Here is a 14,033-nt window from a genome sequence, read left to right as displayed (position 1 = left end):
TACTTTAGTTCCTCTTCAAAATGGATGTAAGTTATTTAGTTGGGGTATTATTGTATATCATCCTTGTGAAAGTTGTGGATAATTCACTAGAACATTTTTCTAACCGAGAAAAAATATCACATTTTCAGAGTTCTTCATATGAAGGTGATTTTTCCAGTTTTGCCGTACTAAGATGATGTACTCGGTCAACTTTTTCAAACGGACCACTATTTTTTGAAGAGAGATTCTAGCTCTAAGTCTTTCTTGAAGCTTGGCCGTAATTAATCTTAGAATTTTCAGACAATTTTGACGAAGAAACGCGTAGGAGCCTCCGACAGGTTTGGTTTTAACTATTTTTTCTTTACCGTTTTTGTTTAAACTTAAAACTAAACAACATTTTTGATAGAAAATTCTCGAGATTTTTCGAAATTTTGACAATTCAAAAAGGGTAATTTGATTGAAAAATGCATTTATAGCAGATACGACCATTTTTTTTTATAAAATCTGTATGAAAATTAACTTTGATTTCTGTTCAAACAACCGATTGCTGAAATACAATCGAAAATCAGGATCATCAACATATTGACATTGATATTGATTGATCGAACTGATATCCTCTCTAATACATTTTAAAAGCAGATTTTTGCTGAAACAATTAAACGTAAGGGGCAAAGAATTTAGGTCATAGAATTTTTTTTTACGATAAAGTTCTATTAAAATTTCAGGAAAGCAGAAATATCTGCAAAACGATGTGCTTTGGCTCGTTTATTTTTCTATTAACTCTTGCCGGAGCGACAATCATCATTGTTGTTGTTGCGAGTACCAGCAGTAGACCTCATATGTAAGGGAAAAGAGCGGGTTTTTTTTTTCTCACCCATTTCCTCCTATTCCTTTTCCAGTTTCCGTTGAACGCGCAGTTCTCAATTTTCAGATCACCGGACGCAATTGCTTATGAACCAGATCAAATGAATTTTGACAACATTTTTTACCAGGATGCACAAGCCAGAATGGCAGAAAAAGCTATGTGCGTGACCTTTGTATTTAAGTATTTAGGTATTCGTTTTCGTTAAAAAATTTCTCGATGCTTTCAATTTCAGTGCTCGAGGTGAGCCTATTGGAAAAGATTTTAAAGGAGGACGGAACAGTTATAAGAAATTAGTTAAAGATCATTCACATTTGTAACTTGTTTTTGATCTTATAAATAAATGTAAAGTTATTTTATCCTTGAAAAATATTCTTATTGTCGGGACATTTATGGAAATTGCTGTTTTCCCTGGATTAGTTCACTGCACTCAAGTAAGAAGAAGGCTACAGAATTTTTTTTTTGCTTACCATAGAATTAAAGGATGAAGCTAGCAGTGCATAGTCAAAAAATTAGGCTTAGTACTGTTTTTACGGTGCGTCTGGCTGTTTTCGCAAAGATTTTGAAGAGCACAACAATCTTTCCTTCGGAAAGCTGCTATTTGGTATGGTTATAATTCTTCCTTTTGAAAATTTGAGTTATTTCCCTTAGAAGAAACAAAGAAGAAAATTCTTGTGAGTCCCTGTGAATCAGTAGTGATGACGCTTTTTATCCTAACTAATATACTCAGTAGCGCTTCAATGGAGCCCCATTGGTCCTTAGCACAATTATTCTTACCTCCCCTAACCCAGCATCTGGATTTATCCAACTGGATAAAAGCTGAAGGTACTTAGGTAGGTCTGGATAAGATACACAGCTATACATTGAAAATTTTAGAAATGCATCAGACAGCGGAATTACAAGGCCACACATTTTGAATACGTACGTCCTACTTCCCTCGAAATGTGGACAACTCTGGATTACTGCTCCGCTTGTCTGTTACCATGCCCGGAATTACATATCCAGTCATCCTACTGCTGGAAATGTTTATCCAGTACTCAGCACTCAGAAAAACTGGACTGTAGAAAGAAATCGTCAATGACCAATGTCTTCCTTCACGGATTTATCCTTATCCTCTTAAGGAGAAATTATTGGATACGGTCATTTTCCTACTGTATATTGTGAACTGTAGTCAACTACATGTCATGCATCCTTTTCCTAAATGGCGGTTAAATACTGGAACAAAGTAAAGTTTGAACAGACAGGTAATGAGTTTATATTCTTATGTCAAATACATTGTATCCTTTTTTAAAGTGGCTTTTCTAAATTGCGCTCAAAAAGACGTTAAAAAGGATACGGTCACTGTCGTAACAATCCATTTGGGATGCGCCAACGCTTACTGGAATTTACTGGAATTCTTAATCGTTGAGGTTTACGAACGTGTAACTGGCCTATCCAATGATCTGCGGGGGCCAGCCGATGACCAAGTCAGTGTTTCTATCCTCCCAGACAAGTCTGGCACCAACCCTGGAGTGATGAAGGGTTTGGTTTGCACTAAGGTGGTTTCGAACTCTCGACCCTCTGTGGCTACAACGGACCTCTAACCGCCTGCGCCACACCCGCCTCTAAAAGACATTATTATTCTTATTGTTTATTATTCATTGTCATTTATTTATCATTAATTAATGTTTATTATTAATCAGTTAATTAATCAATTATTTAATCATCTGTTCATACTTTCATCATTCACATTTTTATAACATTTATTTCGAGAATATAATATTTACAAGTCATTTTTTCCAAAAACAAAGCAGGTAAAACGTAGAAGAACACAAATATGCTAACTATACACAGTGGGATTAGAAAGTGTGAAAAATCATCGCTGAGAGAAGAAAAAATTGAGAAAAATTATCAGATTGTCAACAAATATGTACAGAATATTGATTGGATTATTAGTTTTTGCACAGATGTACTCATCCCAATCGTCCTCCTTGCCTTGCCGTGAGGATTTCCGTAAATTCTTCCTCCTGAGAGGAAGGGAACTAGAAAAAGTCTTTCTTTAGAAAAGAAACATTTCCTCAAGACCAAAAAAAAGATCCTGGATATATGTATGCATACCTTAGTACGGTCCAAAATCAACGTCTCACCGTTCCGTTCCAACATTCCGATATCGCCTGGAATAAGGTACGGCAACTGCACGAAAATCAATCGATAATGCGTAACCGGGGTTCTAACCTGTGTGAAACCATCCGTCAGCGTCTATCGCTTTAGCAGTAGCTTCTGGATTGTTCATATATCCGTTCATTAGCGTAGGACTACGCAAGCAAATCTCTCCTCTTGCGTTAAACGGGAGAGTGTCGCCAGTTTCTGGAGACACAATCTGCAGAAGAAAAAAAAACCGATTTCGGGTATCTGGAATTCTATTAAATTACTGGAAAAAAATCGCAAATTAAAACATGTGCTTCTAATCTCCATAATTTCCCTACTCGATCGGATGCGGGTACTTTAAAATTTAAACTACCGTAGGGAATAGTAGAACTACAGTAGGATAGTTTGCTATTGATCGTGTCTCTCCAACGATGCAACATATTACACGATGGAACAATAAGTCAACACTCTCGTCGTCTAACGCTCAGCATCCAAATTACGCAGCTCAAGTAACCAGAAACTACCCCGTCCGCACAACCGTGGACACGTTGCGGATTGCCCTCGTTCTATAACCCGTAAGAAGTTGCATCGTTGGGGAGACGTTTGCAAAGAAGGATGTTTAACACGCCTGTTCCTGCATTAATAGGATGCATTTAGCGTCACCACGCTCATATTCGTGAACTATACTTCTCTTCTCATCTAATCGTGGAGAAATCCCAAAAACATCAATTTCGTGATAGGTAAAAGTTGCACGAAAAACATATTTTCTCACTATCCACTAATTAATGAAGACATTAGTGAGTTTATCCTAGGTGTTTTCTCTTTTTTGTGAGTTTCAATCGATAACGGTTACGTGGATGCGTTGGATCCGCACCGCAACATTTTCCAGCGATTCATCTCATATTGTCGTAATCTCTCACACTTTTTCGCTACCTTTTGTTGGAATGACGGCAAAATCGTAGCTGCTCCTTGTCGACGCTTCATCGGTGACATAAATCCAACGCCGCATTCAGGCCATCCATAAACTGTAATGAAAAACATTGACATTGTACGCTGCACCCACCGGATGAAATTAAAAGTCGTAGTGAAAATTCCATAAATTTAGAGAAAAAAATTTCTGGGATAGTTTCAAAAACACCCTGAAAAGAATGCAAATGCAAATGTGCTCGCTATTTTAAGGTGAGTGTTAGGACTTTCTGTTTCTCTATTTAGCAACATTTTAATTCCTATCTAATACAATAACTATTCAATAACTTTTTTAAAATAAAACTTACAAGGCACCATAAATCGCACATGCCTAAATTTCGCTAAGAACTCGTCCAGAAATTTTCGATCGAACGGTGCACCACCTATCAACACCACTTCCAGTGAATTTAAGTCATATTCATCGGTCATCTGATCATGTAGAAGAAATTCGGCGAATTCAGGTAATATTGCCATGATCTTCGGCTATAAACAGCTTTTCTCAGAAGCGGATCATACGGATACGGGAATACTACTTTCCGAATTTACTTACTTTATAGTCCTGTATTGTTTGTAAATAACTAGCAGGGTCTAAATTCGTCATAATTAGTCCAGATGATCCTTCGATCAAAGCCCTGCTCAGTTGTGCGAATCCGAAGATATGATGGAACGGCATGGATAGGATCGCATATTCGTCGCGGGGTTCAAATCTCCCTTCCTTGTTATCATAAAACATTCTCTTATAGACGTATTTATTGAAATACCTGAAAAAAAGAATTCCCAATAGGCTTTGCAGTAAAGTAGCATAGCGCAGAAAAAAGGAACATGTTTTTATTCTATTTTAGCATATTTAAACATATTCTTCAGAAAAATTGAATTTGTTGGCAAAGAAATTCCGAAAATTTTTGAATAATAGATAGAAATCCAACAGTCGTAAAAGATTATTTTTTGTGCCTACTCAGGAACATTAATTTCTACCCTAATTGAAATAATTCTTTTGTTTAAAAAATGTTCTTTCAATAACTGGGTGAATGGCTCTCTTCGAATCTCTCAAAGCAAACTCGAAGGTGAGTTCTGTCCGTTAGTGGACAAGATTTCATTTATGCCTGATAGGATTGAGTTGAACATATAGAAAAAGGAAAAAAGAAGAAGGAGAAGTTTAATTATTATTTTTCTCAAATGGATTATTAGAAGATCATTTAATGATTACAGTAATCGATCCAGTGTAACCAGGCAGATTTCGAAAAATGTCGACAAAAGTAGTGAAATGAATACGAGGAGATAACTAGCGCTAATGAGGAAATAAAATTAAATCGTATACTAAAATGTACACTAAGCATCCATATCCTAAGCTTCTCTAGTAATCGATTTCAAGATTTCAGGTTAAGCTTATAGGAGGTAAAAATTGTTTAAAGAAATAGATCAAAAAATTTTGTGTTTCTTTTATTTCATATTTTTCAACTCTTTCATTTCCATTATTAGTTATCCGATTCTACTCCTATTCTTCTCATCAGAGCAGTCGTTACAGCTTTTTTTAATAAAAATCTTTAAAATATATTAGCTACTCACTCTGTATTAATATCTAGCATTGTGGATATACTTTTATGCGACATTACAATACCATTTTGCTCTTCAGGTAATCCACTATGATGCTGTATGAAAGCAGGATCGTTGAAACTGTAAGATATGATTTCAAAAGAACTTTCAAAGCAAATATTCTCTGTTTAAAGAACGTACTCATAAATGTGGTTGTCACAAATGACGGTAGGTGATTCTATAGCTTCTGTCCATCGTACAACTCCTTCTGGAAGCGTTTCACTAGCGGATGACGTCACACAAACAATCACCTGCAAGTGAATAGAAGGTTTAGGCCGAAAAAACTAATTCCTACAAATATCACCTTATTCCCAGGATTTTATCCCTATTATTATTTATATAGTTATTATTATTCATTATTATTATTATTATTTATATATTCATTATTTTTATTTAAACCTCAACTTTATTTTTATTTATATAGTACAGTATTTTTCATTCGTTCTAGAGGTTTAAATAAATATGTTCCAAGTTTTTGTCTGCTAGATTTTTTCTTTTGATTTTCTGTACTGCACAAATTTGTACAACGAGCGAAAAAAACATTTTTGAACTATAGAAGAAGAGCACTGAGAAATTAAATTATTTTTCAAGTTTGAAAAGTCAAAAGAAGTAAAGACCGGGTAGGAAAAGAGAGAAGAAAGCATGCTCCTACAAATTATTGAAGAAATGATCACCACCGTTAAGGAACTTACTTTGATTGAAGGACAGCACTCAGAAGCAGCGAGTACATTCGGTAGAAGCGTGGAATTTGTGATAACGGCCTTGCATTGGCTGCTGTTGAAGGCATTCACTAGTTGTTCTGCATAAAAGGCTTTGTAATTTGCACATAAATTCAATGTATGTGGAAAAAACTGCATATATATATATATATATATATCCAAACCTGCAGTACAATCTTGATCTGCAGCCATACTAACACCTCCTATCATCATCGCTGCTAAATACGCGGGAACAGATTCCAAACAATTTGGAAGCACAGTACAACATACATCCATATGCTCGAATCCTCTTAAATTTAAAGTGCTGAGAAAAATCCACTCGGAGTCAGAATACCACAAGATTGACAAAGTCGGGATCCCTCCACCAAAAGATGGGATTGGGAGTGTAGATCACGAGTAGTACCAAGATTACGCGCAATTCCCCCTTACCGTCCTGAAAAACGACGTGAGAACGCCGGTGTAGATCGAATTTTCCTACGAGGCACCTAACAACGTGTCGTGTACGCAAGCGCAGACATGATACGTCGTTTGCAGGCTGGCTAGGTAGAATTGAGCGCGATAGCGCTCGTATTCATCTGATCTGCATCCCTAATCCTATCTTTTCCTGGAGAGATCCGAACATCGTCAATTTTGTCGTACGCTGCTTTTTATAAATTATGGCTTCGATGCCTTATCACGTACCTTAGCGCCAGGAAGCTTGATAATCCGTAGGTTTGACGGTGAAGCTCCACGTATGTGACGCGCTCGGACGGTTTTTCAGCCATTATCTGGAAGAAAAATTCTTTAAGATTCAGTTATTGCTACGATCGTGAAAAATGAAAAAAAAAATGAAAGTGGTGAAAATGAAAATGAAAATCATTGTATAGTTAAAATTCCAAAAATTTTTTCGAAAAAGTTATCGAAAAAGAGGACTGAGTTAGGTAAGGTAATTAATGTACTGTTAGCCTAGACTGCACTATGAACCCAAATAGGGACTTGTTAAGGACTAAGAGGACTAGCTAAGCGCACGAGGATTATCCTGGAGCTTTGCACTTACCAGCGCCGGACGACTTGGAAACGCTGCTGCATGGTCGAGTATCTTCGTGAGGATTTTCTTGTGAAGCGGTGTTGTACATATTGGAGTTTCACCGAATACGGAAGACATTACGTTACTGTAATTTTAAGATGAAGATAGGAAAGGACACTAAAAAATGCAGTTTTCATTGATTTGCTTGAACTGTAGCCAAAAATGGTATTGATTTTCTTTATTTGCTAACAGGTAACGTCCCGGCGTTATTGCCTTAGGCCCATGAGAGGACAAGTCACTGATGGTTCGGATTTTTCCAGGCTCCGACGAAGGCGATAACCGCGAAATGTTAGCTGTTAGTTCATAGAGAAGATCAGTACTAATCTTGGCTACAGCTAAAGCAAATCAATCAATACCACATATTAGATCATGTCAGGATTCAAGGAAAATCGAACACGGACCATTAGTATAACGATACCTTTTTCCAAGTACTACCGGATGATTGAAAGTTGATAGTTTCACGGTTGTTGGGTTCTCCTTACTCGCGGGGGTCTGAAATCGAAACATTTCAAAAATTCCCCCAATTTATTCTTTTTCTAAAAAAAATTCCTTTTCTCAAGTGAGAGGAGAAAAAATGAGGAATGGAGGAAAAATAACGGACGAAAATTGAGAATCTTACCGCTAAAAATCTTTTTTGTTGAAAGTTGTAAGGCGATAAGTTAGGTTCAGTGACGAATTCGCTGGAAGTGAGGGCAGATGATTTCTAAAAAAAAAATGAATTCATAATAAATCTACAGTTACTTAATTCCGGAAGCAGCAAACACCTCCAAATTAAATTATTCTCACCTTTGATAAACTTAGAACCCTCTTGCGACTTGCTAGACGTAAAAATACACGACCAGACTTCATTCTCAGAAATATTTCAATGATCTTTGAAGAAAATTCTTCGCAAATTAACTGTAAAATAAACATATTCACCAATTTATTGTATGTGAGTAAGAAAAATGGCAACGGACGGCATAGTGGAAAAGAAAGAAAGACAGAGCAGGTTCAAATAATAAAAAAAGGGAAAATAAAGGATAGTGGCTCAGAAAATAGCCATGTAAGGTCATTTTTATGAGATAAATAGAAATAAATGATAGAGATATGGAGATAAAGAAAGGATTAGGAAAAATGATAGCTGGAACTCATCCGGCTAGAAAAGGAGAAAGAAGATAAGAAGAAGGGAAATGGAAGAATGATGTACAGTATGTGACCTGGTGGACAAAAAAAGGTATTTTTCATTGAATCCATAAACGTTTGGCTGTCACTCAAACAGGAAAATAAATGTGCAGAAAGCAGCCGGTTTTTCAATAGAAAACAGCAATTCTGCTGCACTATTTATATCCTGACAAACACGTGATGAGTTTGGAACGAAGGTGAGCACGTGAAATATGAAAAAACAAAAAGAATGACCAGATGAAAAAAAGGTCTCCAAGAAGAAATCTGCGCTGATAATATGACGCAAATGAGAGTAAATTGGAAAGAAATGTCTCAACGTTCCTAAATTTTACCCTAACTACACTAATATGAAGTTGCGTAAGATAAAGATGCATTACGATGCGTTACGTGGCCTTAGATACGTTAAACTAGAATTTTTACATGGATCTGTACCCAGATCCATGGAAGAGACACTACTCCAGGAATACAAAGTAGTGGTGGCTACGTCGTAGACCTCCCAGAGAGACCCGCGCCCAAACCCGCCATTGAGAATCGATTAAGATCAAAGATCACGAACGCGTACTTGAAAAATTCTTGGGAGCTTCACCTGTTCATTTTCTCAAATTTTCCGATATTTTTCATCAAATAATAATATATCCCAAAATTTATTAAAAGATAACCGATCGCAGCCCTGACACGAAACAAAAATCGATTATATGAGAAAATCTTCCTACACATTCATGGATTTCAAGCGATAGCTGCTAAAAATGCCTTTCTAGGTTTATCTGAATCCGTGAAACATTTGATTTTTCAATTTTAAATGGATCCTGGTACTATAACTGATGTTTTTAACTTAAGCCAAGCTAAAATGATGTAGTCAATTTTGATCTACACAATCAAATGTCCAATCCACCTTCAAAGGATAGTCGACGTTTTCAAAATATTCTCAAATTTTCCAACTTCATAATGTATATGAATAAGAAAGAGTAGGTAATTTATGGCTTCCAGGATAAAAAAACAGTTTGATAGAGTTGCAGAATATTATGAAATCTCCTGTCCAAGTAGAACTTTTACAGAATATCCTCGGAATCTTCGGGAAGTTCGTTCCATCTTATAACTTATGAATCTTAGGCAAAAGTCGAAAAACAAAAAAAAAATGGAATAAATAAATAACTGTAATGAACTACGATGAAATGAACTACAAGAGAATGTCGTTAATCGTTCAAATTACCATCGATCGATCGAGGGTAGCTATACCTCTGTTTTATTGATTCCAAGTCGACGAACTCAACTCGACTCAGTACGTGCTGATCAATCGGAGCTCACCTAGATCAAATATATGTGGATGCGGTGCTAGAAGGCCTCCAAGAGTGGGGATAAATGGAGAATGTGAGGTGAGGTGATTAAAATTACATTCATATGAATCAGGGACTGAAGAGGTCCTAAAGATAGCAGGAATCCTTGAAAACGTGCCCGCAGAAAGAAAAAACCATTGACGGAAGCGTATCACTGCCGCTTTATAGGTTGCACGGATGACAACAATATCGCGAAAAAAACAAACAAACATTGATTTTGACACATGACTGATCCCACTGATCGTTCTATGCTCTTCGAGAAAACTCCATGAAAACATGTACACATAGGACTACGCCTGAAAGGAGCATGTATGGATTGATTGAGCTGAATTGTATTGACAATAATACTATGGTGGGATGTATGATCTGTGATCTTATCGCAGGAAAAATAGAACCAAGGACTGGACATTTTTTCTCCAATCTTCTATCGAAACCAACTGCTGAGTCATCCCATAAATAATCCTGCTTTTTTCAATTACACCGGAAAAGTTTTTTTTTTGTTGCCACGGACATGCAAATTTTCAAAGGAAAATATTGAAATTTTAATAAAATGATGAACGAGAATTGTAGAAAATAAACGAAAGGGAATTTTAGAACCGAAAAAATCCTGCTCATTTTGATTTTAAGAAATAGCAGAGCCGTATAGGAGTATCGGATTATCCAACCAGGACAACCTAATGCAACATATGACACCTTAGCCTTAATTGATTATTTATTTGACCATTCTGTAAATAGAACTACAGCCAGCGGGGATCCAGTTAAGGTTTGAAACGACCGTTTACTACTAGAACCCTTTTTAAACGCCCCAACTGTCCGTACGTAGCTCCTACCCCGTAGAAAATCTGATAAAAAATAAGTACTTAAATCGCAACATTCGACATTGTGTGTAGGTAATAAAATAAATAAATATAAATATAAATAAACATATATGATATGAGAGGATAATGATAAATATCATGTGTGAGGACTTGTTACTAGGAAAATTGTAATTTTTCTTCTAACAGTAAACTGGAGGTCAAAGGAAATATGGTCCTAAAGCGCTAATGGGACGATCTTTACGTTGTAGCTCCTCATATTAAGTTATATCTGTGTGTAATACCATGCACCTCCCATTTATTTGTTGACAAAAATAGATCCCACACAGAGATCTTGGCGCTCGGATGCCACCGGTGGATGTTGGTAAATAAACAAACAACATCAGCTGACATGTGTTGTCTTTCCCATTTATCATAACTGCAGCATGGTAAAAAAATGTGTGGATGTTTCTTCTACTTTTTTCGAGGTGATAGAAAATTCCAAATAATTCGGACCTCCAAAAATTGCGAAAAGGATGAAGGAGATATATCACAGCACTTACGCACAGCAACGTACACAAGTGCGTTGCCCTCGACGGCGTTGAACTTCCAAAAAACCAGAACACAACGAAAAAAAAAACAGATTTTTGAACAAATATTATCAGTACGAACTGATTTTAACATCGAGAGTTATTTTACAGTTTAAAGGAGACATGAGGAAAAAAAAACAGGAATAGCATCTGTTTCGAAATCACCTGAAAACTTGTTCTTTCTTTTTTTTTTCGGCCTTACGACTAAAATTAAAACAAATGATGTGCCTTATCAGTTACAAGAATGTCTTTGACATCACTAAAAGTATGCAAGGGTCAGAAAAACTGTAAACAAAGGTTTTTTTTCATTTATCTAGGAATAATATTTTCTCCAGTAGCCCTTGGATTTTAGATCTAGGATCACTTGGATTTTTTTCTGCCTTCGGAAGTTAATATATTTAATCATGAAATAAACTCTCTTAATGTGTTAAACGGTCGAACTGGTAGACGAGGACCAAGCGATCATGGATATATTTATCCATAGAATTTCTTATTTTCTGAAAGTATAAATAAGTAGAACTGGAGGAAAGTTATAGGAGGAAATCTGAGAAATTTTCGATATTTTACCCATACGTTGGAAGATCCTACTGGTAACTCGAACAAACTAGGAACTCGGGATATAGGTTTTGAAGCTATACGTACATTTGATGAACAGAAACAATCTTGGAAATTTTCCTCAAATCCATGAAAAGTGATCTTCGAATTATCTGGCTCGATCACACCTTCACTTTTATTCTATTGAGCATGGATGAAGCGTCACTAATTCATCAATCCTCATTGAACACGATATCTTGATGTTTTCAAAATGTCTGTGTTTGAAATATTTCTTTAAATGTTTTTAATATTTTGACTTTAACCACCTCGAAGCCGCTATTATTTCAACTTTGCAAAATAAGAGTCAATTTTTGGTTGTCAGTATTCCTCATTAATGGAAATCCTACTTCAGTCGGGTACCGTTCCTTGATAAAAATGTCTACGTGCCTTTGTAACACTTTTGCTGCTTACCGTTTGCTTTTCTACCAGTGACCTTCGTTAACAGAAACTAATGCGTGAAACTGAAATCGCTAAGCCGAAAAGACGTAATAATGGAAGGGCGGGGGGTACGAGAAATCGTATAAAACAGGACGTAATCCGTCAGAAGAACCAAGCATGACTGGCGACGTGAAGCACTGGGAAGCCGAAGCCCTCTCCCTCAGGAGAGTCGCCTTCTTGGGCGTTGCCCTATCCACCGCGGCCACGCTTATCTGCGTCGTCTCTGTGCCGATGCTGTACAACTACATGCAGCACATGCAGTCGGTCATGCAGAACGAAGTTGACTTCTGCAAGTCCCGCTCAGGAAACATCTGGAGAGAAGTCACCCGCACTCAGGTAAATTTCATCTCTGCTCGAGACATACAGCTCCAGTCCTTACAAGTCTTACAATCCCATTTTCCAGGTTCTCAGTAAGACCACAGAAAGCGCACTAAGAAGCCGCCGTCAGTCTGGCTACGGTGGTGGATGCTGCGGCTGCGGTGTTTCCCCACAAGGACCACCCGGACCACCTGGTCCAGATGGACAGCCTGGATCAGATGGAACACCAGGAGTTCCCGGAAAGGATGGCCCCGATGGACCACCAGCAACACCTGCTCCTCCCCACAACGGTTGCGTCGAGTGTCCCGATGGACCTCCAGGACCCCCAGGAAACCCAGGAGGAAAGGGAGCACCAGGAAACCCAGGATCAGATGGACAGCCAGGAGGAGCAGGAAACGCTGGAGCACCTGGAGCACCAGGACCACAGGGACCACCCGGAAGCGACGGACAGCCTGGAAACCCCGGTGCACCTGGAGCACCTGGACAACTCAGAGAAGTTCCCGGACCTCAGGGACCAGCTGGACCACCAGGACCACAAGGACCTCCTGGACCCAATGGAAACCCAGGAGCTCCAGGAAACAACGGCCAAGATGGTGGCCCAGGACTCCCTGGAGATAACGGAAACCCTGGCGGTCCCGGACAGCCTGGCGGCCCCGGTAACAATGGACCAGATGGAGACCAGGGAGGACCAGGAAGCTGCGATCACTGCCCACCTCCTCGCACTGCTCCAGGATATTAGATACCGAATCTATTCTGAGCGGCTTGTAGATGGTGCTAACTTTTATGTTTTAGCCATACTCCTAGTATCGAGGCCTGATAATAAATACCTCTTCGAGACATTGTACCTAACGTTGTGCCTGAACATTTTAGAAACTGAAAATATTGTAAAATGTAATCGATGGTAGCTGAAAAATAGTGTGATAGAAAAAAGATGGGGTCAAAATATCCATATTTCCTGAAATGTTGCTCTGAACAAAGGTGATTCACCAAAGTTTCGACTCCCTCATTAAGATACCACTGTCTGGGATCGAAAAGTAAACGCAGACTTGCTGTTCTAAAAGTATTTGTGGTAAGGTTACTGGATAATTCATGAGGATTATTTATGTAGTGGGTTGGGAGAAATGCTTTCTTTGTCCTAGGCTTTTAACCAGATCTGAACTGTATCAAAAGCTTATCGTCGCAGTTTATCTTGTACTCTCGCTTCTTTAAAGGCAGCATACCACGAACTTGGGGTGGTACGGATTTCAGGTGGAGTATCCGTATACGCATTAAGGGGTCGGCTGCTTGCACTGATTCAGGGAGAGATGAGCGGAACCGCACCGGTCTCCATTATCTACGATTCGTGGTATGCTGCCTTTAACGAACTTTGAAGTAACGTGTTTTGCCCAGTCGTTGATTCGCCTCAAAAAGGGTATTTGCTCGTGTGGCTGCTGTTTGCATATTCGGAAGGAAGGACTTCTGGAAGAAAGGAAAGATTACAGTCCCTCTTTGT

General features: G+C 38.1%; 3 protein-coding genes across 3 annotated transcripts; 2 read left to right on the top strand and 1 right to left on the bottom strand.

Annotated features, from left to right (window-relative positions):
• Positions 1–20: 20 nt before the first annotated feature.
• Positions 21–1,161, top strand: RB195_016618 (uncharacterized protein; the record flags this gene model as incomplete). The annotated part of the gene is made up of 6 exons (XM_064183229.1): positions 21–26; positions 129–144; positions 280–317; positions 705–820; positions 911–1,003; positions 1,077–1,161. The coding sequence occupies 6 exons, from the start codon at positions 21–23 to the stop codon at positions 1,159–1,161; spliced, it is 354 nt and encodes a 117-aa protein (XP_064039110.1).
• Positions 1,162–2,793: 1,632 nt separating this feature from the next.
• RB195_016617 (uncharacterized protein) lies at positions 2,794–8,161 on the bottom strand (the record flags this gene model as incomplete). Its single annotated transcript, XM_064183228.1, has 15 exons — positions 2,794–2,862; positions 2,939–2,994; positions 3,056–3,200; positions 3,902–3,993; positions 4,243–4,417; positions 4,485–4,695; positions 5,501–5,608; positions 5,669–5,778; positions 6,220–6,326; positions 6,411–6,535; positions 6,928–7,013; positions 7,283–7,397; positions 7,731–7,804; positions 7,932–8,015; positions 8,099–8,161. The coding sequence occupies 15 exons, from the start codon at positions 8,159–8,161 to the stop codon at positions 2,794–2,796; spliced, it is 1,620 nt and encodes a 539-aa protein (XP_064039109.1).
• A 4,179-nt stretch (positions 8,162–12,340) lies between these two features.
• Positions 12,341–13,280, top strand: RB195_016616 (uncharacterized protein; the record flags this gene model as incomplete). The annotated part of the gene is made up of 2 exons (XM_064183227.1): positions 12,341–12,559; positions 12,627–13,280. The coding sequence occupies 2 exons, from the start codon at positions 12,341–12,343 to the stop codon at positions 13,278–13,280; spliced, it is 873 nt and encodes a 290-aa protein (XP_064039108.1).
• Between the last annotated feature and the right edge of the window lie 753 nt (positions 13,281–14,033).

The sequence above is a fragment of the Necator americanus genome, chromosome II, assembly GCF_031761385.1.
Source record: "Necator americanus strain Aroian chromosome II, whole genome shotgun sequence".
In the NCBI taxonomy this organism is placed as follows: Eukaryota; Metazoa; Nematoda; class Chromadorea; order Rhabditida; family Ancylostomatidae; genus Necator; species Necator americanus.
This window is presented reverse-complemented; position numbering and strand designations above follow the sequence as displayed.